The 27,602-nt window shown below is 41.8% G+C and overlaps 1 protein-coding gene across 4 annotated transcripts in view; it reads right to left on the reverse strand.

Annotated features, from left to right (window-relative positions):
• The window catches only part of KCNAB1 (potassium voltage-gated channel subfamily A regulatory beta subunit 1), a 363,447-nt gene that overhangs the window by 241,603 nt on the left and 94,242 nt on the right, over nucleotides 1-27,602 (reverse strand). For 2 of the 4 annotated variants that reach the window (XM_046659147.1, XM_046659145.1), the window contains exon 1: nucleotides 5,448-6,288. The exons of the other annotated variants lie outside the window; for them this stretch is intronic. In XM_046659147.1, coding sequence (XP_046515103.1) covers nucleotides 5,448-5,668 — 221 coding nt within the window. In that variant the 5' untranslated portion in view covers nucleotides 5,669-6,288. Of the gene's footprint in view, nucleotides 1-5,447; nucleotides 6,289-27,602 lie in introns of those variants that run through there. 4 annotated transcript variants of the gene reach the window in all.

The raw sequence follows: 27,602 nt of genomic DNA on the forward strand, positions 1-27,602 counted from the left end.
TGCACGGACCCTCCATCCTCTTCTGATGTTGCTCTCCACCCCGTGCATGGCCAGTCTATCCTCCTCTGTTGTTGCTGCCCCTCCCTGCACAGTCTTCAGGTCATGCTGCTGCCCCTGCCGCAGTCTGCTCTCCTCCTCCTCTTGGCTCCCCTTGGTATTTCTCTTTCCTCAATACCAAGCTCCATCGACCTGTCTTGTGAAACCTCTCCCTGACTCCTGCACCTCAGACTATAGCAACAGTTATTCTTTGTATCCTTAACTTACTGGCCTTTTGGCAGCGATATCTAGTCATGTCAAAGTGTAAACACTCAAGAGACCACCCTCACTCATTTTTTTTTATCCCCAGCAATTAACATAGTGTCCCATATGTGTACTCATTCATTTTCCAAGCATTTATTGAGTACCTTTATGTGCCAGGTGCCAGGTTAGACTCTAGGGTTACAAAGATGAAGCACCTGACCTCAAGGTGCTCATGGACTAATGGGGAAGACAGATGCACGTAGATAACAGCAACACTATGCAACCGATCATTCCCATACCAGATGCAGAGGGGGTGCTAAAGAGCAAGTATTTACTGCCTATGGGGGTGGAACCAAGGAAGGGTTCACAGAGAAGGTTATGCTCAAGTTGGGTCTTGGAGGGTGCCTAGGAGTTTGTCTGACAGATCAAGCAAGGTAGTAGAATTCCAGGGTAGAAGGACCAGCATGGAAAATTATACAGAGGCATAAAAAACCAAGAAGGTTCAGGGTACTGTGAGCAGTCCTCGCTAGCAGACACCTCTGATAAAGCAGGAGGTTAGAGGTCAGGTGAGAGCAAAGAATGGTGCCTGGATGCGTGACAGAAGCCAGAGCATGAAGGGCCTCAGGTGCCGCGTTAGGTAGTTTGGATTTTGTCCCCTGAGCTACTGGGTGACGTTGAAAGAATGTGGGAATAATGTCACGATCTGAAGGTACCTAGTGAGTGCTAAAAATAATGATGACAATAACTTGATTGTCCTTTAGTGGATGAATGGTTACTAAAAAATAAAACTGTGGGACATCCATACCATAGAATACTACTCAGCAATAAGAAGGAACAAACTATTGATGCAGACAATTTGCATGGGTCTCAAGAAAATCATACTTAGTGAAAAAAAAGCCAATCCCAAAAGACTACGAACTGTACAATTCCATTTATATAATGTTCTTGAAACAATAAATTGTAGAGATGGATCACAGATTAGTGGTTGCCAAAGATTAGGGGTTGGGGAGGAGGAAGTGGATGTGGCTCCAGAAGGGGAGTACGAGGGAGACTCGTAGTGAGGGAACAACTCTGATTCTTCACTGTGGTGGTAGTTACACATTTCTACACGCGATAAAATTGCACAGACATATAAACACACACACACGTGAATACATGTACAAGTGGTAAAATCTGAATAAGTTCTGTGGATTGTCCCAATGTTAATTTACTAGTTTTGATGTTGTGTTATAGTTAAGCAAGGTGTTACCATTGGAGAAAACGGGATTAAGGGTACATGGACATTCCTTGTACTTTTTTTTTGCAAATTCCTGTGAATCCATAATTATTTCAAAACTATTTTAAAATGATAACAAAAATGGTACGGTGTGGTTACCCTAAAAAACTGAAAAAAAGAGCAGCTTTTGGTGGAATTCAAAGGTTACTGCTCAGACAATTTTCTTCTTGTAAAGAATTCTCTTAAGAACTTCAAGGGATGTTTTATGTAAAATATACAGCACCAGGTTATACTGATATGGATGTATATGTTTCAGATAAAATTTTTCTCAATAAAATTGGCTCCATAAATATGCAAATTGTTCTAGAATTAAAGTAACAATTTCAGAATGGGGTGTAGCTTAGTACAAATATGCTCAATTCTAAATGATAAAACTCTGGGACCATGTCAAACACTAATAGCTGGGTCATTCTAAAAAGTTACCCAAAAACAAACTAACAAATCTGGCTTAACTTCTGTTCTGAGTGACTTGGCTTCCTTAGGATGAAAGGTTCTTGAAAGCGTCCACGTGTAGCATGTATGGCTGCAGAGTGTACATCAAACTCCAACACAGTGTGACGAACTCTGAGATTAAAACACACACAAAACTAAAATAAAGGAACTCTCAGGCATTAACAAAGCACAAGTACAAAAACTGTGAGCAACAGAATAGTCCTGTGTTCTTTACTTACAGGACAGTCCCCAAGATGAATGGGGGGTGGAATCTTGTTCTCCTGGGCTGACAGTAGCATTCGAATAGCAGATTGCTCTAGTGGATTTTTTCATTTTCAGCCTTGAAACAATACCTAATTTTATGCAAGACTCTTGCACAATGGTGATGTGAATGTAATAGTGGCTTTGAGCATTTTATTCTTGCAGAATTCAAATGTTTCACACAAGTGTATGTTATTAATTTTTTCTAAAATCCCAAGGTCATGAGTTCTTGATTAATGAATGGCCATCATAGGCTATAATATGAGTTGGACTTTAAAAATCCTAAGGAATTATATGAGTAGAAGGCACTCTATTCATTTATCAGGGGTATATGTCCCTAATGGCCAGGTAGCACCTGACAGCAGGGTTGGAGCCTGAAAGACGGCCCTGAGAGGGCAACAACAAGTGGCAGATATGGGCACAATAGTACTCATGGCCCAAGATGTAACCATAATCCTGGAAGTGGAGCAGAAATGGGAGCCTCAAAATGAATCAGTTAAGTTGACCTAGGCATGACCACCCCCAGCCCCTGCCAAATATAGCCTTCATAAGAATGTTTCACAATAGATAATTATTATTTGTTTGGTTTTTTTTCATGGTCTCTTTCCCCAACCTGAATGTAAGCCCTAAATCTAGCCTGGTTTCTGCACCTTTGTGTACCCAGTTTTAGTAGGGTTCCTGGTATAGAGTAGGTGCTCAACAAATATTTGTTGACTAAATGAACACCTTTTCACTTTATAACACTGCTTTTTGACAATTAGAGTGATAGACACTTGACAAATTCTGGTGAAAGCTATGAACCATCTTCTCAAAAAAATGTACGGAAGGCAATATTTTTGATCTTCTATAGGATTCATGGATCCTAGATTAAGCTATGCCGATGGAAATCATTTTCAAGGATGAGAATATTATTATAAACACAATTAGTCACTGACTTTCCTTTCTAGTTCCTTCAGGCAATCTCCTGATTGTTTACTCAAACCAATTACCTCCCCAACTCTATGACATTGTTTTTTGTTATTTGTTATAATTAATAAATAGTCCACACATGCACGTTATACTTTACTGACATCAATGACAAAGAAAAGGAGAATTCAGCTAAAGGAAATATTTTCATCCTTTTTGATAAAATGTATAGCTCATCTCTTTCTCCTTCCTGCCTCTGTCTATCTGTCTGTCTCTCTTTCCAGCCTTGAGAAAGTCTTAGTGTACATTGGGATAATCTCATAATCTCTTTTATAAGGGTCACTCTGAGTAGAATTTGAAAGAGAGAGGGGTTAGGTTATACTCACACACACAAAACCAGCTGCTTGTCACAGATCAGCGGTTGATAATAAGAGGGGGAGTGGAGAAGAGGTATCTTGTCTAGTCATCAAAAACAACAAATAACTCAAAGTTTACTGAAGACCCTAGGTGGCTAACTTTTCGGGAGAGAAGAGCTGTCCTTACTTGACAGTAATGAAAGACACCCAAAGGAATCTTACTTGCATACCGAGCTTTTGGTAAAGAGGGACAATAATCACCCAATCTGAATCTGAGCTGAGCTGAAAATATTACCAGAAAAACCTTAATGGAGATCTCCTGCCATCTCAAAGACTTCAGAAGACCAAACTCTTCCAATACAAAGGTTCACAAGCAACTGTGAAGTCTGTCACAAGAAATGAGGGGTGTTACTTTTTATTTCTTCTGGTTTACAAAAAGGAAAAACAAAAAACAGCTCATAGTGCTGCTAAAATGCTGGAGGCCACGATTCTAATCATCTCTGTGGTCTGCCTTAACCCTGAGTGTCCCACTCCTAGGGGCCTGCGGAAGGCAGCAGCTCGTCTCCGTCTCGGCAGCTGAACTGCATACAGAGCAGCGCGGTGTCCACCGGGCAGGGGCCGGGGGTGCGCCACAGCAGCAGTGACAGAAAATGCCAACGCACTCGACACTGCAGTCTGAGGTAGCGAACTGTCATTGTGGGGCCCCACTCTCCATCGACTCACACTGCTGACACTTCAAGGGGTTGCCTGGAGCCCAGCTGCTCACACTGTGCTGCAGCTAGGGCAAAGAGCTTCAGCTCTGGTTTTTAGTGGCTACCCCTCACAGCTTGCTTTCTTCATGGCGCAAAAATAGATCGAAACAACAATGCTTGGCGTTTTTGCAATGAGAAGCTTTCCTGCAACTCTGCAAAGAAACTTTTTCAAGGGTAACTTTTATAGATATTGGTTTAAATTTCAGAAAACCCACATGGAAACAGTCTTAGGTGTGCATTATTCTAATTGCATTAACTTCCTTCTATCCTAAAACTTGGTTCCTAACAAAGATGAGGGATAGTTAACGTAAATAATTGAGAAAATCATATTTGCAAATTAGAGTAAACAAAGCCTTTGGAAGACGCATCATTAGTGTCTCTCCTGTACATGAGCAAACGCTTTCAGAGACTAGAAGCACCATAGTTTTAAAGAAATAAAGTTGGAAGGTTCAGCGCAAAGCAGATATAACAAGGAGGCAGGAGTCACATAATTGAATAAGGAAATTTTCTACTTATCAAATTTAAGTCATTCCCTATTAAAGAGAGCATCAACTATTACCAGGAAGATTTCCAACTATGGAAAACAACATGGAACAGGAGGGAGCTTAAACACGTATGAGGAAACTAGCAGTATTTTAACAATTGACTTTTTCTCCATATTTCATGGCAAGGTCTACGTTGTATTTCATGCAATAATTCAAATTTAAATGTCAGTGTTCAATCTAATTTACCACTGTAGGTGTTTCTTCCTGCAACAAAACTTTCTTAAAAGCTCTGCATGGTATTTGTTACCTTTGTCTTTCAAAGATCCGTGAGGATGCAGTACTAGAAGGCAAATTATTTTTAATCGTATCATCACAGAAACTACAGTCCATTATAAAACAACACACACACATTTGCTGTTGAAAGGCTACCGCGATCTCAGCACCAGTTCCCAGCAGTTGTCTTATTTGCTGCAGACTGGCATTCACATAGTTCCTAAGGTGTCCGTAACACTTTAGAATACACAAAATGGGCCACATTTTTAAAAATCCTATACACACACAACACAACACAACCACCTTGAGATTTCCACCCTCCTAAGGAGCTATTTTAGAGACACCTGAGAATTCTAAATTAAGCACCCCGCCGATGAGTAAGTCACTTTTCGAAACCGATGAACTGTCTCCACTGCACCTGTACAGAACATGGAAAGCCCAGGCAGAAAGAATCTTACATCCATACCTATATTTCATGCCAGTCTGCTTCGCGGTGGACTCTTTGAGAGAAATGTGGTGCTGAGGGGTGAAGGTCCCCAGGCTGCGCGCGATGATAGCGACCGTGCGGAATTTGGCCCGGGCTGCGTTCACCACATTGGGGGCGGTGGAGCTCTGCTTGCTCAGAAGTCGGTCCTCACCATTCCGACTCTTCAAATTGTGCTCTGTGCAGGCTATGGAGACTTGCATTGCTTCCCCGGGCAGTGCACAGTCCCTCTCAGAACGCCAGAACACAGGCAGTCACGGAGGTTGAGCAGTTGGAGGGTTCTGCTGGTCTTTTCACCCCTCCTTGCTCCCCTTGCCGGGGATGCCGTCAGAGGAGTCCTCGCTGCCTACTTCCGAGCCGGGAAGGGCAGGGGTGGCCGCGGGGCAGGACAGAGTCCGGGGCACCGAGAGAAGTAGGCAGCCAGCCCTGAAGTTGTCACGGCAGCTGGAGCGCGGATCAGGCTCGCAAATCTTCGCGGGCAGTAATCTCGGCTGATTCAACAGCCAAATCCGTGCGGTCGGGAGGCTGTCGCAGACGCTGAGAGCTGAGCATTCGTGCTGACTGCACGCAGCCCTGCCGGGAGCCGGCCCGCGGCGTCTGAATGCGGGCTCGCTTCTGGGCGATGGCTCAGATCCACGCAGGCATACCGCAGGATGCGCCGCCAGCACCCTCTGGACCACAGGCAGGATGCTCAACTGGCGCGTGGAGCATCCCAAGAAGCAGCTAATCTCGAGCCTGTGCCCGGGGACCTGTGGTCTCCATCCACTCCGGCTGTCAGGTCCCTCCCCGCCCCGCTCCCGGAGGATGTGGGGGCTCTCAAGACCCCTCCCCACTCATTCTCAGGCGGAAGCCTGGATCCTGAGCCCGCAGGGACGCGGGTTTGCAGCTGCACGGAGGAGCAGGCGGGTCCCTTTAAGGAGCTCCCTGCCTTTGTGTGCGACGGGAAGGCAAGGATCGCTTTCGCCAGACTCTCGCTGTAACAAAATCTGGAGGGCTGCTCATAAAAAGGGCTCTGCCCAGACTCAGACCAAATCCTCCTGCAGCACAACAGTTGGAACTGGGGGAAGGCAGAGTGGGGGTGCTTCTGCCACGAAACATGCCAGTGAATTGACACGTGAATACTCTGTGACTGGCTTGCTAACACGCAGCTTGAAATGCCTGTTATTAGCCTTGCCAGGGTTCCCCTTTGCGCGTTATTTCTCAAGCAGATAAGTTTGAAGTTTCCTGAAAAGCCACAGTGCAGCCTTTTGGAGTCAGGACTGCTAACTTGCTGCAAAATCTATTCTGTCTCCCAAAGGAGGGGAGAAGGCAGCAATTCACCCAGAGGGCAGCCGCACTAGGTGAGCAGCAGGTCCACATAATTGCCCAGGAAGGCCCAGGAGGGTGACTGGAACCGCACACACCGCCCACTGGCCGTCTGAGGCCAGCTGGTGAGGACAAGCACTGTCTCCAGGTCAGAGGTGGGCAGCCAGACCTCCCCGTCCACTCTGAATCCACATGAGGCAGGAACATTGCCTGGTTCAGTGTCAGGTGCAAAGAAACTACTTAATAAATGTAGCTGAACCAAACTAAGCACCGATTGGCCGTTAACAATTCCTCTCTCCATTTGAAATCCGTGGAAGCCAGACTCCTTTCAGAGATTACTTACAATAAAATTGTGGCTTCTAAAAAATCAGTTTTCTAAACATGATTCCCAACAGACACTGCTGTCAAGCAAAAAGGAGCAGTGTTTAAATCAACAATGTTTGTGAGCACCATCTCTGCACTAGGCAATAGGGAGAAATATGAAGAAAACATGAAGCACTGTCCTCCTGAAGGAACTAGCAATCTGGGTGGGAAGGAAAGCATTCATTCTTAACACAGTTCATTAGCAGTGTGGGAGGCACGCTACGACGTGTCCGAACTAGTGGTCCAGACGCTGAGTTCACTGGAGGTAAGCAGCACTGTGATTACAGGAGCTGGAGAAAGGCCTTTATTTCCAGTCATTCCCCACACTTCTACTGGGTCCCTGTTAGGTACCTGGTTGCTTGTTGCCAGGGGTCAAGGATGGCTTAGACAGAGGTTAGACCTCAGGGAGCTTGTGGACTGGACGCCCAGGCAGCCCTCAGAGAGGGGCGGGACTTTGCCTGGGGCACGAATTTGATGAGCAGGAGAGAAGGGAGGCCGTCTCCCCAGGGGCTGGCAGGTGTGGGGAGGACACACGCTCTGGCTGGCTCTGTGTCTGACCACTTCCTCCCAGCAAATGAAGTTGTAGGAATGAAATTTTCAAGTGTAATATGTGCCTGTTTTGAATTCTATTCCAGACATGAATCTTAACATTTTATAGCCTGCAAATAAGGTTTAGTCACATTGTGGAATCTCATCCATCATGGAATTGCCCTCTGTGCCCTTCCCACTCCGGACTTTGAAAAACAAATATACCACCTACACTTCAGTGGTGGGGAAGAAACTTTAGGAGGGGGTGAGGGCTGTAGAAAGGGACAAATGAAACTGGGGTGTCTTCCTTTATACCCCCAGCTCCCAGGAGGGGTTCTTGAAGCATATCTTTGTTCCCTGGAATAAATAACAGTGGGCAGAGAGGAAGCAGATTATTAGAACCTTTATTTTTTCACACTAAACTGGCTCATCGGAGATGATCAATGTGATTCAGGAAGAGAGTCAAAGTGAGAAGAGGAAGCAGTGGGAGGAATCAGAGGGAACAGCTCAGAAAAGGGAAAAACAAAGCAGCCTGGGAGGCAAGATGGAGCATGGTGATCACCACGCGGCCAGAGGGGTCGGGAGCCAGCGGCTCCGGCACTGGGGGGAGGCCTGTGGGAAGGTGGCTCAGGGCTGAGGGAGGGGTGCTGCCAGTTCTACAGGGAGGAGGGAGGCGTGGAGAGTGGGGAGATCTGGACACTGCTAGTCCAGTGGCTTTCAGGTTTGCCAAGAACTAGCAGAACTGTGCAGGAAAACATACCCAAAACCAGGACGGGGAATAGGTTATCAGAATAAAACACGCACAGCAGAGCTCCCTGAGCCACGTTTTATCCCCCCTAGGACCAGGCAGAGTGCCTTGTGCATAGCAGGCCCTCACTCTATAAATAATTGAGAGAGGGAGATAAGGAAACAAAGGAAGGAAGGAGGGAGAAAGGAGGAAGGGAGGCAGACGGGAAGATGCCAAATTCTTGGATAAACTTGATTCCTTTAAAAAGAAAGAAAGAAAGGAAATCCTGCCCGTTCTAGTTTTGCACTTAAAAGGAGGGAATAATTGTCCCACACTCACGTCTGCACCTCTTGTGTATAGACCAGTGGCCCAGCCTTTGGTACATCAAAGTACTGAGGCCAGAGGAGCGCTCGGAGCGCCAGCCTCTTTCTTGCTGCCCACGGTGCACCTTTTCAGATCCGACGCCAGAGGCTTTCTTACAGGCAGCCAGCAGCTCGGTGACTTTCCCCAGCCCTGCTCACCCTTCCCAGCACTAATGGAGCAGCAGGTCTCAGGAGCCCGGAAATTAGGTAACAGTTGGCTGTGAGAACGCTCATTTCTAATGAGTTTGTGCTAACAGGCCACATGCTAATTAAACTGGGGAATTAGATTTGGAATCTGTATCCTTTCATTGTCACACAATAAGATTTGGAGGAATTCTCACTGTTATTATTTCAGGCTCAAATCAGGCCTACAATGAAGATTAGATGCAGATGCAGATATAGATGTAGATGCAGATGCAGATATAGATGTAGATGTAGATGCAGATGCAGATGCAGATATAGATGTAGATGCAGATGCAGATATAGATGTAGATGTAGATGCAGATGCAGATGCAGATATAGATGTAGATGCAGATGCAGATATAGATGTAGATGCAGATGCAGATGAAGATGCAGATATAGATGTAGATGCAGATGCAGATATAGATATCGTTATGTGTTGAATTGGGTCTGCCCCAAATTCATATGTTGCAGTCCTAACTCCCAGTAAGCATCTCAGAATGTGAGTGTGTTGGAGATAGGATCTGTAAAGAGGTAATTGAGGTAAAAGCAGGTCATTAAGGTGGGCCTTAATCCAATATGGCTGGCATCCTTCTAAGAAGAGGACGTTAGGACGCAGACACACATAGAGGGAAGACCACGTGCAGACACAGGCAGACACAGCCATCTGCAAGCCAAGGAGAGAGGCCTCAGAAGAAATCGACTCTACTGACACCTTGATCTTGGACTTCCAAGAATTTGGAAGCTTCCAGAATTGTGAAAAAATATATTCTGTTGTTTCAGCCACCTGGTCTGTGGTGTTTTGCTATAGATATTGTTTGTTTTTATTTTAATTCTTATATTATAGGTCAATAGAAACTATTGGAGCCCTCTAAAGAAGATGCCCTTAAAAGCCATTATTAGACCATCATGAATATCATTATTGTCCACTGTGCACACCCTAAGCCAATGTTACAAATGTGCTCCAAAGGACAGCCCCAATGACAACTCATTTACTCCCTCCCACAAAGTCAAAATGCCCCTTCCCGGTGACACGAGAAGTCGTGCTTTTTAAGGAACTTCTACTTCTGTCCCCTGTTTTAAGTGATCTCCGTATTTTACTAGTTTCCCCTTTTATGGGCTTGCTTCCTGCTGAGCATCCAGGAAGCAGCAGCCGCAGAAGTGTCCTGAGGAGCTGGAGAGAGATATGCGCCAGCAGCCAAAGGCCCAGCATCCAAACCCAGCTCTGTCACTTCGCCTGTGACCTCAGGTGAGTCGTTACAGCTTTCTGTGCCTCTCTTCTCTCACCTGAAATATGAGGGGGGTACATATTTATTTCCAACATCCTCTCTTGTTCTATAGACTCGAAGGTGCCTTTTCAGAGCCATGTGGAGGTTGCAACATTACACACACCCAAATTATCACTGACGCTATGATTTCGCCTGAGGCTCAGCTGGTCTCTGTTCATTACCTGATATTTGGAATTCCTTGACATTAGTGTCCAAGGGTCATTGGGCTGTGGTGACAGGGATGGTCAGGAACAGACCACGGCTACTTAAGCCCATCTTCTCGTGCTCATCTCAGTCTTCACGGTAACGGGGAAGGACTCTAGGTGCGGGCTCAGCTGAGCTGCGTGTGGATCTGCTCAGTGTCTTCCTTCCCCTGTGCATCGAGCAGGATGCCTCACCTCCCTGTCCCTCAGCATCCTCATAAAAAAATGGTGCAAGAACGTGCCTCTCCGGATGATCCTGGGAATTGCATGACCTAGGGCTTAGCCCACAGTAAGCACTTGATAACTCCTAAGTATCCATCTCATTTATTAAAAGCAGGGTTGTTAGAAGTCATCAATCTCCTCTTAAATAAGCTCACCTGGAGATCTCAGCAATTACAAATAGCAGTGACACTTAAACAACACTTCCTATATCCTAGGAACTCTTAACAACACTTTTCATGTGTTAACTCGCTTAATCCTCACACAACCCCACAGGGAGATGCTGTGTTATCAGCTCCCTTCTATAGATGAGGAGAGGGGAGACACAGAGAAGTTATGTAACTGGCCCAAAGTGCACAGGCAGGAAGCTTCGGCCCCAGGATCCACCTGGGCTAGCCTGCCTCGAGGGACTTGGTTCCTAACCGCTAGGCCTGCTGCTTCTCACTACAAGGACTTCCTTGTGAGAAGGACTTTGAGAGGTGCCATTTTATGAATATGATTTAAAAGAGGCCCTATTCTTATTATGAGTCAGGGAAAGAAATTCAATATTAAAAGTCTAAAAATTTCAGAACAATGAAATCATCCACGCTTGGTAGCTTTCAAGTATGCCTTTTATCAATCTTTTCAAATACTCCATAATACTTTAGTTGCTCAAGAAAATTTTTTTTCCAAGTTACCTGGCAAATTTCTGATTGATTCAATTTATTACAAGCAAAGTCAGAACCAAGTGCTTTTTGCTGAGTCCACTTAGAACTTACAGTTTATATTGCATTGGAAGCCACAGCCAGCGGGGGCCAGGAAACGTTCAGTTACACATCCAGACAAAACCGGATTCATTCAAAACAGGAAAGAATCTGCTAATATCTGAAGAATTTTAAATATGCAAGTATACAGATGGCAAGCCACTTTCTGTGCCAATCATTTGTGATTAAAAGAGGAATTGTTAGGGCGAGAGTTTGCCAGAGATTCTTAATACATGGGTTTGAAGAGCGATTTATTATACTCTGACAAATTGAACCAGCCATGAAAATTAGCATGGGCCCCCATTTTCATGGGCACAGGTTTTGGAGTAAGAAAGAAAGTAAAATTGAGAGGCTAAAGTGGAAATACTCTACGTGCTGCTAAGTAGATGAAACTTCCGGATGTCTACCCTTCTGCTTCCCTGAAGAAAAGTCTCCAGAGAACCCCACCAGGAAACTGTGACAGGCTCAACATATGTTTTCTCACACCACCACCTATGTGTCTAAAACCAAAACATAATTATACTGTAGTTAAGCTTTTCAATTAGCAAGTAAACTATACCCACAGCCACTGACAAATATTTCCTTAATTTGAAATTTCTGACACATCAGATGTATCAGCACAATTTCCATTATTTATCCATCACTTCATGTGTTCAAGGCAAGGTGCCGTAGTGCTACAAGAAGCAGAGGTGGAAAAATGGGAAATTCACAATTCAGATTATTTTGCTTAGGCCTCTTCATGGTAGGTCATTTCTCACAAACATGTCTGGAAACTGGACAAAGAGCTGGAAGGAAACAGGGACACATGGTCTGTTGTGTTTTTTTTTATACAAATATTATTAGTTCTTCCTAAATTATTAGCCATTAGTATAATTTCTGCCATTGCCTTATAATAGAACAAACTGGTCAGAAATATTTGCCACGTCATTGGATAAAAGATTTTCCTAAAGAGCTTAACTCACAGAGAATTTGTTTTCAGATATAATTAGAATTACTATATTTCATCCAACTTAGGATACCATTAGCCATAAGATACATCATTATTTTGTATACCACTAAAATAAAAATGGTGGCCAATAAATTACTACAGAATGCTCTTGTTTTATCCCTTAAGCGTTTTTATTTTAAATTTATTGAAAGAGTCTTTTTAGACTTAGGTAGACTTTTCTGCCCAAAATTTCACTCTTGTACATATATAAAAAGGAAACTATAATGGGAATAAATTGGTTAAAGTATTCTCAAAATGTGTTCACATTCAGAATTTGATGCTGCTGGATGTTTTAGTCAGTCATCAGTGTCCACATCTTTGCACACAGTCATCCTTTCTGTTGGTAATGCAATACTTTTTAAAAAGCATGCTCAACTATTCTTTCTGGGATTTCTTTCCCAAGCTGTTGATACCTACTCTGAAAGTTGTGATGCACACTTCCAGGCACTGACAACCTCATCATGGTGGCCACCTAAGCAGCAGCAATTAGAAATCATGTCACAATTTCAGCAAAGGAAAAATGTGTGCTTCAAAGAATGGATGAACTATGGTGATTTCTAAGATAGTATATTACGAACTCTTATTTCATGGCCATTTAAATCTAAAATACTTTGGAAGGAAAGAAGGATGGGAGGGAGGGACGGGGGAAGGAAAATACTTTTGAGCACCCACTATGTGCCAGGCATTGTGCCAAAGGCTTCTGCATGCATTATCTCACTCCAGAGGAAAGGGAGGGAAAGAGACAGTGTCAAGATGGTGGTGTAGGCAGACTCTGAACTTACCTCCTCCCATGGACACAACAAATTTACAACTACTCTTGGATCAATTAGCCCTGAGAGAGAACTGAAAACTGGGTAAAAATTACCCCTGCAACAAAGGACAGTGCTGACTGAGGTGGGAGAGCAGAAATTCCTTTGTGGAGAGAAAAAAAAGCCACCTTCACAAGCCACGGCACTTCCCAGCTGGCCAGGAGCTATCCTGAGGTGCTCAGCCTTCCCTGGAGGTGTGAGGGATCTGAGCAGGAGAGCATTACCTCTATAAGAAGCTTTTGGACTCAGCACAACCAAGACAAGTGTCATACTATCAGGCTTTGCTGGCTATTAACTACAATGAGGAATACCCCCAGAAAAGATCTCGGACACATGGAGAAAAAAGCCGGCTCTTAAAGGGCCCATGCACAAATTCACCCATCTCAGAAAGCAACCTAATATCACCAGAAAGAAAGGTTCACAGTCCTTTGGTGAAAAGAGACTCACCTGGTAGGATCTGGGTGCATCTCAGTAGGAGGTGAGACCTTTCCAGGGAATGAGACACTGGTGGCAGCTACTGTTGTGACCTATTACAGGCGTGCAGACACAGATGCTGGCGGATGCCATTGGAGTTCTTCCCCTGGCCTGTTAGCCCAGGGGTCTACCTCACCCCCTAGAGCACCAATTTAATCCAGCTCAACCAGGGCAAACAGCCTGCCTTAGGGACTGGCTCCACCCAACAGCAAACCCTTGGGCAACTTGTTGTCCTGCATAGATTGGGTGCTTGATACCTCTGCAGCCCAGCAAGTGGGTCTGCCTCTGCAGGGAAGGGTGTGTATGAGGAGCCAGTGGAGTGTGTTGGGCATTGGTGGAGTGTGTGGGGCCTCTGCAGTGGGGCGACTGGCTCCACTTCAGTGAGTCAGGGCATGTGCATGGGGAAGGACTGTGTTGATGGAGTGTGTGACCCTACAGGCAGTGGGGCTTGTCAGCTGCAGCAGACTTGTGCTTCTCAAACAGCCTCATAAGGGGATTGTCTCCATCTTCCAAAGCTTGAAACAATTGGGTGCTTTTGTGCCTGGGTCCAGCCCCACTCAGCTGCAATCCTCAGAGAGCCGACAACAAGCTTGTAGGCAGAACCATACAGCAATTGTAAGCCCTTGAGCCTAGCAAACAGCCACACTAGGGGCCTACTCACTTAACAGAAAAACTACAACTGGAATGTACTATTAGACCTTGCAGTCAACTGTGCTAGGGCTCCTCATAGCCAATAAAGTGACGGAAGGGACCATAGCAGCCACACACAGCTGAGCATTACAACCAGCTGGCCAGAGGGACATCCTAGACTTCCTGGATACCTGCAGAAGAGCAACCCTGCTAGAACAGAAGGACAGATGTAGCCCACACACATGCTACTCCTGGAAAATTTGGAAGTGACGATGGGGGGAAGCACACTGCTGGGCCTCATAAGGCATCTTCTACATAAGGCTACCTTTCAAAGATTGGGAGATGTAACTGACCCACCTAAAACATAGATATAAGCACAGAGAAAGAAGCAAAATGAAGAGGCAGAGGAATAAATTCCAAGTAAGGGAACAGAACAAAATCCCAGAAAAAGAACTAAATGAAACAGAAATAAACAATCTACCTGACCAAGAGTTCAAACAAAAAGACATAAGGATGCTCACTGATCTTGGGAGAAGAATGGATGAACTCAGTGAGAACATCAACAAAGAATAGGAAAATATAAAAAAGAACCAATCAGAAATGAAGAATACAATACTGCAAATGAAAAATTCATGAGAGGGGAATCAATAGAAGAGTAGATGATACAGAAGGACGGATCAGTGAGCTGGATGAAAGACTGGAGGAAACAACCCAAGTGGAACAGATAAAAGAAAAAAGAATTAAAAAGAATGAGGGCCATCTGAGGGACCTCTGGGACAACATCAAGCACATCTGTATGACAGGTGTTCCAGAAGGGGAAGAGAGAGACAAAGGGGCAGAGAAGCTATTTGAAGAAATAATAGGTAAAATCTTTCCTAACCTAAGGAAGGAAATAGACATCCAGATATAGGAAGCACAGAGAGCAGCAAACCAGATAAACCCAAAGAGGCCCACAGCAAGACACATTCTAATTAAAATGTCAAGAATTAAATAGAAAGAGAGAACCTTAAAAGCTGTAAGAGAAAGACAACAAGTTACATACAAAGGAAACCCCAGAAACCTATCAGCTGACTTTTCATCAGAAACCTTACACTCTAGAAGGGAGTGGCATGATATATTTAAAGTGCTGAAAGGAAAAAAACCTGTGACCAAGAATACTGTACCTGGCAAGGTTATCATTCAGAATGGAGGGAGAGATAAAGAGTTTTCCAGACAAGCAAAAACTGAAGGAGTTTATCACCAAGAAACTAGCCCTACAAGAAATGCTAAAGGGACTTGTGTAAGTGGGAAGGAGAAGACCACAAATAACGATAAGAAAATTATCAAAAAAGAAAAAGCAATAAAATCACTGGTAATGGCAAATATACAGTAAAATTGGGAGATCAACCACCTATGAAGACAATATGAAAGTCAAAAGACAAAAGTACTAAAATTATCAATTTCCATGATAAGAGGATAATGAATACACATGCACAAAAAAAGAGGTTAGATATGACATAAAAAACATAAAGTGTGGGAGGAAAGGAGTAAAAGAGTAGAGACTTTGAAAGAGATCAAACTAAAGAGACCATCAACTTAATATATTGCTATATACATAGATTATTATATATGAAACTCATGGTAATCACAAACCAGAAACCTATAATAAATACACAAAAAATTGAGAAAAAGAATCCAGACATAATACTATAGAAAGCCATCAAACCACAAGGGAAGAGAGAAAGAGTAGAAGAAAGGAACAGAGGAGCAATACTAAAACACCCATAAAAAAAGTAACAAAATGGCAATAAGTACATAATTATCAATAGCTACTTTAAATGTCAGTGGACCCAATGACCCAATCAAAAGGCATAGGGTGGCTGATTGGATCAAAAAAAACCAAGACCTATAGTTATGCTGCATACAAGAGACACACTTTAGACCTAAAGATACTCACAAACTGAAAATGAAGGCATGGAAAAAGATACTCTGTGCAAACGGCAAAGAAAAGAAAGCTGGGGTAGCAATACTTATATCAGACAAAATACATTTTAAAACTAAAACTGTAACAAGAGACAAAGGGCACTACATATTGATAAAGGGAGCAATCCAACAAGAGTACTTAACACTTGTACATATCTATGCACCCAGCATAGGAGCACCTAAATATATAAAGCAATTATTAACAGAAATAAAAGGAGAAATAGACAGTAACACAATAATAGAAGGGGACTTTAACATTCCACTTACACCAACGGAAGGATCATCCAAACAGAAGATCAATAAGGAAACACAGGCCTTAAATGACACATTAGACCAGATGGACTATAGTAGATAAATACAGAACATTCCATCCAAAGACTACAGAATTCATATTCTTTTCAATGCCCATGGAACACCTTCTAGGATAGATCACATATTAGGCCAAAAAACAAGTCTCAATAAATTTAAGAAGATCAAAATAATACCAAGCATCTTTTCTGACCACAACAGTATGAAACTAGAAATCAACTACAAGAAGAAATTCAGAAAAGCCACAAAACATGGAAATTAAACAAAAGGCTACTGAACAACAATTGGGTCAATGAAAAAATCAAAAGAGAAATGATAAAATACCTGGAGATGAACAAAAATGAAAATGTAACATGCTAAAACTTATGCAGTACAGCAAAAGTGGTTCTAAGAGGGAAGTTTATAGCAATACAGGCCTACCTCACAAACAAGAAAAATCCCAAATAAACAGTGTAACAGTGCACCTAAAGGAACTGGAAAAAGAAGAATAAACAAAACCAAAAATCAGTAGAAGGAAGGAAATAATAAAAATCAGAGCAGAAATAAATGAAATAAAGACTTAAAAAACAAGAGAGAAAAAGCAACAAAACCAAGAGCTGGTTCTTTGAAAAGATAAACAAAATTGGCAAACCCTTAGCCAGACTCACCAAGAAAAAAAAGAGAGAAAACTCAAATAAATAAATCAGAAATGAAAGAGAAGAAATTACAATGGACATCTCAAAAATACAAAAGATTATAAGAGAATGCTATGAAAAGCTATACACCAACAAATTGGATAATCTAGAAGAAATGGACAAATGCTTAGAATCATACAACCTTCCAAAGCTAAATCAAGAAGAAATAGAGAATTTGAATAGACGAATCACCAATAAAGAGATCAAAACAGTAATCAAAAACCTCCCTGAAAATAAAAGTCCAGGACCAGATGATTTCCTTGGTGAATTCTACCAAACATTCAAAGAAGAATTAGTACTTATCCTTCTCAAATTTTTCCAAAAAATTGAAGAGAAGGAGAAGCTTCCTAACTCATTCTATGAAGCCAAAATTATCCTGATACCAAAAGCAGAAAAGGACAACACACAAAAAAAGAAAATTACAGTCCAATATCACTGATCAATATAAAAATCCTCAACAAAATACTAGCAAATCGAATACAACAATACATTCAAAAGATCATACATCATGATCAAGTGGGATTTATTCCAGGGATGCAGGGATGGTTCAACATCCACAAATCAATCAATGTGATACACCACATTAACAAAATGAAGAATAAAAATCACATGATCGTCTCAATAGATGCAGAGAGAGCATTTGAGAAGATACAGCATCCATTTATGATAAAAAGTCTAAATAAAATGGTTATAGAAGGAAAGTATCTCAACATAATCAAGGCCATATATGACAAACTCACAGCTAATATCATTCTCAATGGAGAAAAACTGAAAGCTATCTCTCTAAGAACAGGAACCAGACAAGGATGCCCACTTTCACCACTCTTATTTAACATAGTATTGGAAGTCCTAACCAGAGCAATCAGGCAAGAAAAAGAAATAAAAGGGATCCAAATTGGAAAGGAAGGAGTGAAACTGTCACTACTTGCAGATGACGTGATTTTATATATAGAAAACACTAAAGAATCCACCCAAAAACTTTCGAAAATAATAAATGAATACAGTAAAGTTGCAAGATACAAAATCAACACAAATATCAGTTGCATTTCTATAAACTAACAATAAAGTAGTAGAAAGAGAAATGAAGGATACAATCCCATTTACAATTGCAACAAAAAGAATAAAATACCTGGGAATAAATTTAACCAATGAGGTGAAAGACTTGTATACTAAAAACTATAAAACATTGTTGAAAGACATTGAAGAAGACACAAGGAAATAGAAAGATATTCTGTGCTCTTGGATTGGAAGAATTAATATAGTTAAAATATTCATACTTCCTAAAGCAATCTGCAGTCAATGTAATCCCTATCCAAGTTCCAACAGCACTTTTCACAGAAATAGAAGAAAGAATCCTAAAATTTATATGGAATGACAAAAGACCCCAAATAGCCAAAGGAATCCTTAGAGAAATGAACAAAGCTGGAGGTATCACTCTCCCTGATTTCAAAATATACCATAAAGCTATAGTAACCCAAACAGCATGGTACCTGCACAAAAATAGACACACAGATCAATGGAACAGAATCAAGACCCCAGAAATAAAGCCACACATCTTTGGAGAGCTAATCTTTGACAAAGGAGCCAAGAACATAAATAAAATGGAGAAAGGAAAGTCTCTTCAATAAATGGTGCTGTGAAAAATGGACAGCCACATGCAAAAGAATGAAAGCAGACCGTTATCTTTCACTAAATATAAGAATTAACTCAAAATGGATTAAAGGCTTGAATGTCAGACCTGAAACTAGAAAAATTCTAGAAGAAAACATAGGCAGTACACTCTTCCACGTTGGTCTTAGCAGCATAGTTTCAAGTACCATGTCTGACTGAGTAAGAGAAACAATAGAAAAAATAAACAAACGTGACTTCATTAAACTAAAAAGCTTCTGCACAGTGAAGGAAACTATCAACAAAATGAAAAGACAACCTAACATTTTGGAGAAGATATTTGCAAGCCATATATCTGATAAGGGGTTAATATCCAAAATATGTAAAGAACTCATACATCTCAGTAACAAAAAAACTAAGAACCCAATTTAAAAATGGGCAAAAGATCTGAACAGACATTTCTCCAAAGAAGATATACAGATGGCCAACAGGCACATGAAAAGATGTTCATCATTAGCTATCAAGGAAATGAAGATCAGAACTACAATGAGATATCACCTCACTTCGGTCAGAATGGCTATAATTAGTAAGAGAGGAAATAACAAGTGTTGGAGAGGATGTGGAGAAAAGAGAACACTGCTGGGGGGAGTTCAAACTGGTGAAGCCACTATGGAAAACAGTATGGAGATTCCTCAAAAAGTTAAGAATAGATCTACTATATGATCCAGCTATTCCACTGCTGGGTATTTATCCAAAGAACTTGAAAACACGAATGCATAAAGATACATGCACCCCTATGTTCACTGCAGCATTATTGACAATAGCCAAGACTTGGAAGCCACCTGTGTACCCACCAAGGGACAAATGGATAAAGAAGATGTGGTATATATATATATATATATATATATATATACAATGGAATACTACTCAGCCATAAGAAATGATGAAATCCAGCCATTTTTGACAACATGGATGGACCTTGAGGGTATTACGCTACGTGAAATAAGTCAGAAGAAAGTCAAATACCGTATGATCTTACTCATAAAAGAAGACGATAATAACAACAAACAATCACATAGAGACAGAGACTGTGTCGGTGCTTGCCAAAGGGGAAGGGGGGAGGGAGGAGCGAAAGGGGTGATTAGGCACGAGTTTGTGGTGATGGATTGTAATTAGTCTCTGGGTGCTGAACATGATGTAATCTACACAGGAATCGAAATATAATGGTGTACACCTGAAAATTATATAATGTTATAATCCAATGTTACTGCAATAAAAAACAAAAGAAACGATATGGAAAGGGAGGGAAGAAAATCAGCCTTTGTTAACTATCTAAATTAATCGGGCTCTCAGCCAAGCGTTCTGTAGATGGAGTTGCATAAGCATTCATCTTCACCCTTGAGAAAGTAAAAAGTGAATCAGACTCCAGAAGAACTTTCCACATAAAGTTACCCTTGCCCAATGGTGCTGAGAAAAATAAGCAACCTGAAAGTCTTTCCAGAAATAGACTAGAAACAGAAAGTTTTTCCAGAATTCACTTTCCAGAAAGTGAATGGGTTAAAATTCACTTGTTTCACTTCAGATTGTTGGTCTTCTCTATTCCTACACATTCACTCTACCTCATAATATCTAATACATTTTTATAAAAGATGCATTGTCTCACTTTATTCTGTTCATTTTCAAAGAGGAAGTTTTGTAAGAAGAGCAGATCTACGGACCTATGGATTCCTTCTCATTTAAGCCCTTCCCTTTGGCAGATCACAGAAAGTGGATGTGGGAGGCCCCTTAGGCTTTGTTACCTTTAACCTCATTTAGGGACTATCAGAATCAGGCTCTCACCTTATGCTCTACCCAGTAGTGTACTGTCTGAAGTTTTTATAATGCACAAGGATTAGTCTTATAAGTAAAATAAAATACAATTTTAAAGTTATTTTTTCATTATAAATTTATCATAAATTCATCTAAGGGGAAAGAGGGACACATAGAAACAAGAAGGAAAAAATGCCATGCCTTCATCCAGACTTCAAATTTTTAACATTTTTGTCAATATCGTCTTGGTTTTCACCTTTTTTAGTTCCTTGTGCAGTTTTGTGGTGGTGATTATTGACGTTGCCATTGTTTTATGCAGTTGAATGCTTTTCAAGAGTTATGCTATCATTTTGCTTTTGTTCATTTGTGTTTTCATTTTTGTCCATTACCTATCTTAAAGTCAATTATTTGGCATCACCATGCATTGATCACCACATCAACTGCATTTTTCATTGTTCAGTTGACACATTCTAGACCCTGTTAAGGCAAAGAGGTGGAGGACGCAGCCCCTTCTCATATCACCCCCTCCCTGGCTGGGGAGGGTGCAGACATTCACTGATGACTAGCTTCCTACCCTGTATGTCAGACAAGTGTATAGTTGACACACACTCTAGAAGAAGAGGGAGAGACCACTGAGGGGGGCAGTTAGAGAAACTATGGTGGTGTCAGAGAAGATCTGGGCATTAGGACAGGGAAGAACTCAGGCAACAAAAGAGGGTGGGGGAGGGAGGCTACACCCAAGGGGAAGCATCTTTAGCAAAGATGTGGAGGTTGAGGGGCCTGTTGGGGAATAATGAAAAAAACAATTTGGATGGAGCCTTATTTGAAAAAAGAATTTCCATAAGAAACGATACAAAACAATTATACATAAACCAACTGGCGTCTGCTGAGGACAGCCTGGAACAAAAGTCTGGGTGAAGACGCCCTGCTCGGGGCAGTTGAGGGAGGTTCAAGATGGAAATTCATCAAGGATTCTGGCCTAGGGTGAGGAGTGTAAGCAGTATTTTTGGAAGGCTTATCTGGAAGCCAACAGAGTGGCCTGGAGGTAAGAGACTCAGGAAGACCAGTACGAGTGTGCTGGAATCAGCCAGCCATGAGGCAAAGGCTGCTGATAGAAGAATGACACGTCTTACTGCCAGTTCTAATAGAATGATGATGAGAAACGTCCACAATCCACCATGAGCTGAAAAAAGAGTTCACAAAATAATATGTACAGTATGAGCCTACTTTGACAAAAGCAAAAATTATCTATCTCTGCAGAGAAGCAAAGGGATATACCCAAATATATTGGGTATACTGGATATACCCAAATATTATCAGTAGTTACCTGTGGGTGGTGGAACTCTAGGTAATTTTTATTTCCTTTGTTTTGATAGTATATGATTTTCTGCTGTGAGTACACATTACTTTTGATTATAGAACAAAAAAAGTGTTACCTAGAAAAAAAGAAATGATGCTTGCAGCAATGAGGAGCCTGTAGGTGTACTTATCATGGAGGGAAGACCATGCACCGTGCCCAGGACATGGGATAAATGTCACTAAGCCAACTCAGCTTTCTTTTCAACAAACAAGTATCCAGGAGCAGATTATCCAGGATGTGACCGTTAAGCTTTGCTGACTGATGTGGAGAAGAATTTAGCAAACCAAATCACCATTCATTTATTTTTCTGTAGATCTGATATGGCTTCTTGCTCGCGAGGCAGGAAAGGAGTGATCTGACTTGCTAAGGACAGCAACAATTCAACATGGGACATTAAATGAATTTTTGGTAATAGTGACCATGAATTCTACCAAGCTAAACCTGGTTGACCCTCCCTAGAGCTGGCATCTGCTAAAAGGAAGAGAACTATGTAAGTCCATAGTCAATCAAATTCTTATGTGCTGAGTTCCTTAGGAGAAAATGACATGTCTCAGTCATCAAACAGGTGTGCAGAGAGGTGCTTTATTAATTCCTGTTGACTGAATAAATGACCAACCTGTGGGATAGTGCCAGAACTGGGTGGAAATCTGCTATGTAGAAATTGAATCAGTACGTTGAATATCTGAGACATCTCTCATCATTGCGCTTTGTCCCCAATATTGTGCATTGACCCCTTGCCCTCCCTCCTACCTATTTTTACATAGTTCCATGGTGATGAAATGAGAGATGGGAGTAATGCAATGTAGTATTTCTGGTAGATGTTGGGAAATATTGGCAGAGGAGTAGGAATGAGGAGGGGACTGGGAAAAGAAAAAGAATTTTAGCTAAAATCAAATGTAGGGAAAGTTCAGCAGAGAAGCACAAAGCTTGAGCATAGTCTGCTGACTGAACCCCATGGGGAGGTGGTTGGTCAGTTTGGGGAAAAGGTCAGTTTGTCAGTTTCCTAGTGCTATCATCACACATGATTGCAAACTTGTGGCTTAAAACAACAGAAATGTATTCTCTCACAAATCTGGAGGCCAGCAGTCTGAAATCAAGGGTCAGTAGAGCTGTGCTCCTGCCAAAGGCTCTAGGGCATAATTTAGTCCCTGCCTTTTCCAGCCCTGGTGGCCATCTGTATTCCTTGTGACTGCGTCACTCCAGTCTCTGACTCCACCTTCAAATGGCCTTCTCCTTCCTATGTTTGTGCACATGGACTACTTGGGAGGTAGAAGCAGCCATGACACAAGAAGGAGGGAAGCTGTGAGGTGTGCAAGCTACGGAGGAAATAGCTAGGCAGTGACAAAACCCCAAGAAATGTTTGGTTGGTTGGTTATTATTTTTACCATTTTCCTAATCAAGAGTACCCCCAAGTTTTTTAATGGATACCTTTCTTTTTGATAAAAGCTTGAAACATTATGTCAGCAGAGGTACATACTGGAATCTGGTAGTCATAGCATTATGTGTCCAGGACTAGAGCAGCTCAAGATTCAGTTGGAACTTGAGTTCCAGACTCAGTTATGAGAACAGAGGATTCCAGTCCTAGGACTCAGGATGAAGTCAAGGAGCAGGGAAGGACATTAAATCCAAAAGGAATGAGCTCTTCCCATTAAAGAGGAAGCTTGGATTCGGGTTGATTTAAGACAGTCGTCAGGGGATCGATTCAGCAAAATGGTCAAAGTGGACCAGTCTCTAAAATGGAAGGATAATTCTGAAAATATTGAAGTATTTGATTTAGTATTAAAAGATATAACACTGCATAAATCAATATTCTTAACACTATGTTGTTGGGATTATAAAATATAAAGATATATATGTATATGTATATATATATAACAGGACAAAGGATGGGGAATGAATGGAACACGGAACTATACTTGGACAAACTTTCTGCATTTTAACAGAAATAAGTTAATTTTATTCTAAAGTAGATTGTGATAAATTAGTTACTGTAATCATTAGAGAAATCAGAAGAAAATAACTCAAAGAAATCACTTTTAAAAATCAACAAAGGAATTAAAATATTTAACAGAAAAGAAGGCAATCAACAAAAAAGTAAAAGTTTACTGGAACTACTAAATGAATTTCGCAAGGTCACAGAATATAAGATCGATATACAAAATTCAATTATATTTCTATATACTAGCAATGAACAATGCAAAATTAAGAAAACAAATTTATTTGCAACATCAAAGAGAATAAAATACCTAGGAATAAATTTAACAAAAGAAGTGTAAGTCTTGTATACTGAATACTACAAAACACTGCTGAGAAATTAAAGATCTGAATAACATTTCTGTTCACAGATTGGAATGGTCAATATTGTCAAGATGGCAATTCTCCCTAAATTAATCTAGAAATTCAATACAATCTTTATCAAGATCTCAATAGGTTTTTTTGTAAAAATTGGCAAGCTGATTCTAAAATTTATATGGAAATGCAAAAAACTTAACCAAAACAATTTTGAAAAAGAAGAGCTATGTGAGAGGACTTATACTGTCTGATTTCAAAACTTACTGTAAAGCTATAGTAATCAAGAGAGTGTGATATTGGCAAAGGATAGGCGTGTAGAGTAATGAAAGAGAACCGAGTTTAGAAATAAGTCCTTACATTTCTGGTCTACTGATTTTCAACAATGGTGTCCAAAACAATTCAACTGGAGGGGGGATAGTTGCCAAAAACGGTGCTAGTACAACTGGATAGCCACAAGCAGAAAACAAAAACAAAAAAGGAACTTAGACCCTTACCTCACATCCTACATAAGAAAGATCGACTCAAAATGGATCATAGATCTAAATTTAAGAGTTAAAACGCTAAAATATCCAAAAGATAACATAGGAGAAATCTTTATGAACTTGAGTTTGGCAAAGATATGACACCAAAAGTACAATCCATAAGGAAAAAAAGAATGATAAATGAGACTTTCTAAAAATGAAAATCTTGGGGCTGGCCCTGTGGCCGAGTGGTTAAGTTCACACGCTCCACTTTGGCGGCCCAGGGTTTCACTGGTTTGGGTCCTGGGTCACGGACCTAGCACCGCTCATCAGGCCATGCTGAGGCGGCATCCCACACGCCACAACTAGAAGGACCCAAAACCAAAATATACAGCTATGTACTGGGGGGCTTTGGGGAGAATAAGAAGAAAAAAAAAGATTGGCAACAGATGTTAGCTCAGGTGCCAATCTTTAAAAAAATAAAGATAAAGACGAAAACCATTTCACTTAAAAATAAATCATTAAGTAATGTATAGACAAGCCATAGACTGGTTTGAAAATTTATGAATCGTATAGTTGGTAAAGGACTTGTATACAGAATACATAAAGAATGCTAATAACTAAAAAAAAGATATACAGCCCAATTTTTAAAAAATGGATGATAGATGTTAATAGACAATTCACCAAGTGAAATAGGCAGATGTACGAATGGCTAACAAGCACATGGAAAGGAGCCCCGTCTCATTAGTCATTAAGGAACTGCACAAAAAACCACAGTGAGACACTCCTATACTCCCACCAGAATGGCTATAGTTTTTTAAAAAGCCATTTAATAGCAAGAGTTTGTGATGGTGTGGAGAAACTGGAAGCCTCATGCGCTGGGGGTGAGAAGGTCAAACGGTACAGCCACTAAGGAAAATAGTTTGGTAGTTTCTTAAAAAGTTAGGCACTAATTTACCATATAACCAAGGACTTCCATTTCTAGGTATGAAAACGTATGGCTACATAAAGACGTGTAAAGAATGCTCATAAGAGCATTATTCATAATAACTAAAACCAGAAAATCATCCCTATGTCCATCAAACGGTAAGGGGATAAACAAAATGTGTTATATTTCAGTGATTCTATCCAGCAATTAAAATGATGGACTACTGATACACACAACAACATGCATCAGCCTCAGAAACATCAGGCTATGTGAAAGAAACTGGACCAAAGGCCACACATTACACAATCCTATCTTTATGACGGGTCTGGAAAGGCGCATTTATGGAGACAAAACAGATCACTGGTTGCCTGGGACTGGCAATGGGAACAAGGATTTAACTACAAACAACAGGGGGAAATCTTTTGAGGTTATGGAAATGTTCTAAAACCGAATTTCGATTATGGTTGTACAATTCTATAAATTTACTAAAATCTTTAGGTTATACATTTATTTTGGTGAATTTTATGGTATATAAATTATATCTCAATAAAACTGTTAAAAAACAGAACCAAATGAAGCATGACTTTGCTGAGACCGGAGGTTTTTTTTTAAGCCCCAGACTTTCCTTCTTGTATCAGAGGCAGAGATTGGAGGTCTGAACGTAAAATTTATTATAAACCACAGTAGACAGAGGTCAGAGGGCTGGGAAGTCTCTGAGAGGAGTATGAAGACAGGCTCGGGAGGAACAATGAGTTTAGTTGCTGTGAGGTTCCCCAGAAGGGACTGTGCTTCCTCCGTCACAGGCCTGGGGTACTGGAAACCCTAACTAGGTTGAGGGAGAGTCCAAGGCATCCCAAAGAGGATCCACCCGGGCGCGGCACTGGGTCACGTGGGTCTCCCACACTGCGGAACAAGGCAGCAAGGCAGCCAAGGCTCCGCAGGCCTCCAGGGCATGCGGGAGGTGCAGCGCGAGGTTTGCAGTCCAAGATTCTGGGTGCAGCAGAATGCCCCAAAACCAGGCAGGACGGCTTTGGAACACACAGGCACCAGGGGGGCGAGGGACAACTCAGAGGAGAGCAACTGGAACCTGAGACTGGCATGACGATCAGCTCCGACAGGGAGCTGGAACTTTGAACCAACTGGAATGTTTACCCAAACTCCTGTTCAGGAAATGGATGAGTTACCTTGAGCGGCAAGTTATTGCTTCTTCCTGCCCTCAGCAGGACTAGGGGCTTGAGAACCAGAGGAGGACAGTCGCTAAAATCTCCCTTTTCCAACCACTGACGGACCTTTGCAGGATTGGAGGGCTCCAGGCGAGCTGGGGGTCTAATCAGTCTCCTCTGCCCTCAAGCCTCCCAGCCTTACTTGCCGGGAGGAGCATTCCGTGGCCCCCAGTAGCCAACTCTTCTGGGTTTAAAGGGACCCCCCTTTCTTCGATTAGGAAGTCTCCTTGTCTCTGTCCTCTGGAGGGTGACTCAGGTCTTCTTAAGGGGGTCTGAGCGGAAGGACAAGTTGCCCAGAGATAACGGCTCGGGCACCAACTTCTTGTCACTGGAATCTTCTCACTTTGAACATCAGGCAAAGCCCTGAGCCGCAGGAGGCGCTGCCAGGGAGATGAAAGGGTTTACTTGTGCAGTAAGCGCCCTGAGTCACCGGATCCCAAGGGCCCAAGAGCAGTGCTTCGTTTTAAACCCCAGGTGTTTCTAGGTTCATTTACAGATCAATTAACCCATTTGTAACTCCTTAAGTGACATTTTAAAGTGAGAGATCATTAAACAAAAATCAATTGGAAGCTTAGTCACTCCATTTCCCTGCTAGTCAGAGTGGCTCGTCTGTGTGAACTGCTGTTGTGCTCTCTGTCCAGAGAGGTGCTCGCCGGTCCACAGCCAACACTGTTATTCAGGCCCAGGGCTTGCTCACTCCACAGCATGGCAC

Source organism: Equus quagga, chromosome 4, assembly GCF_021613505.1.
Source record: "Equus quagga isolate Etosha38 chromosome 4, UCLA_HA_Equagga_1.0, whole genome shotgun sequence".
Classification (NCBI taxonomy): Eukaryota; Metazoa; Chordata; class Mammalia; order Perissodactyla; family Equidae; genus Equus; species Equus quagga.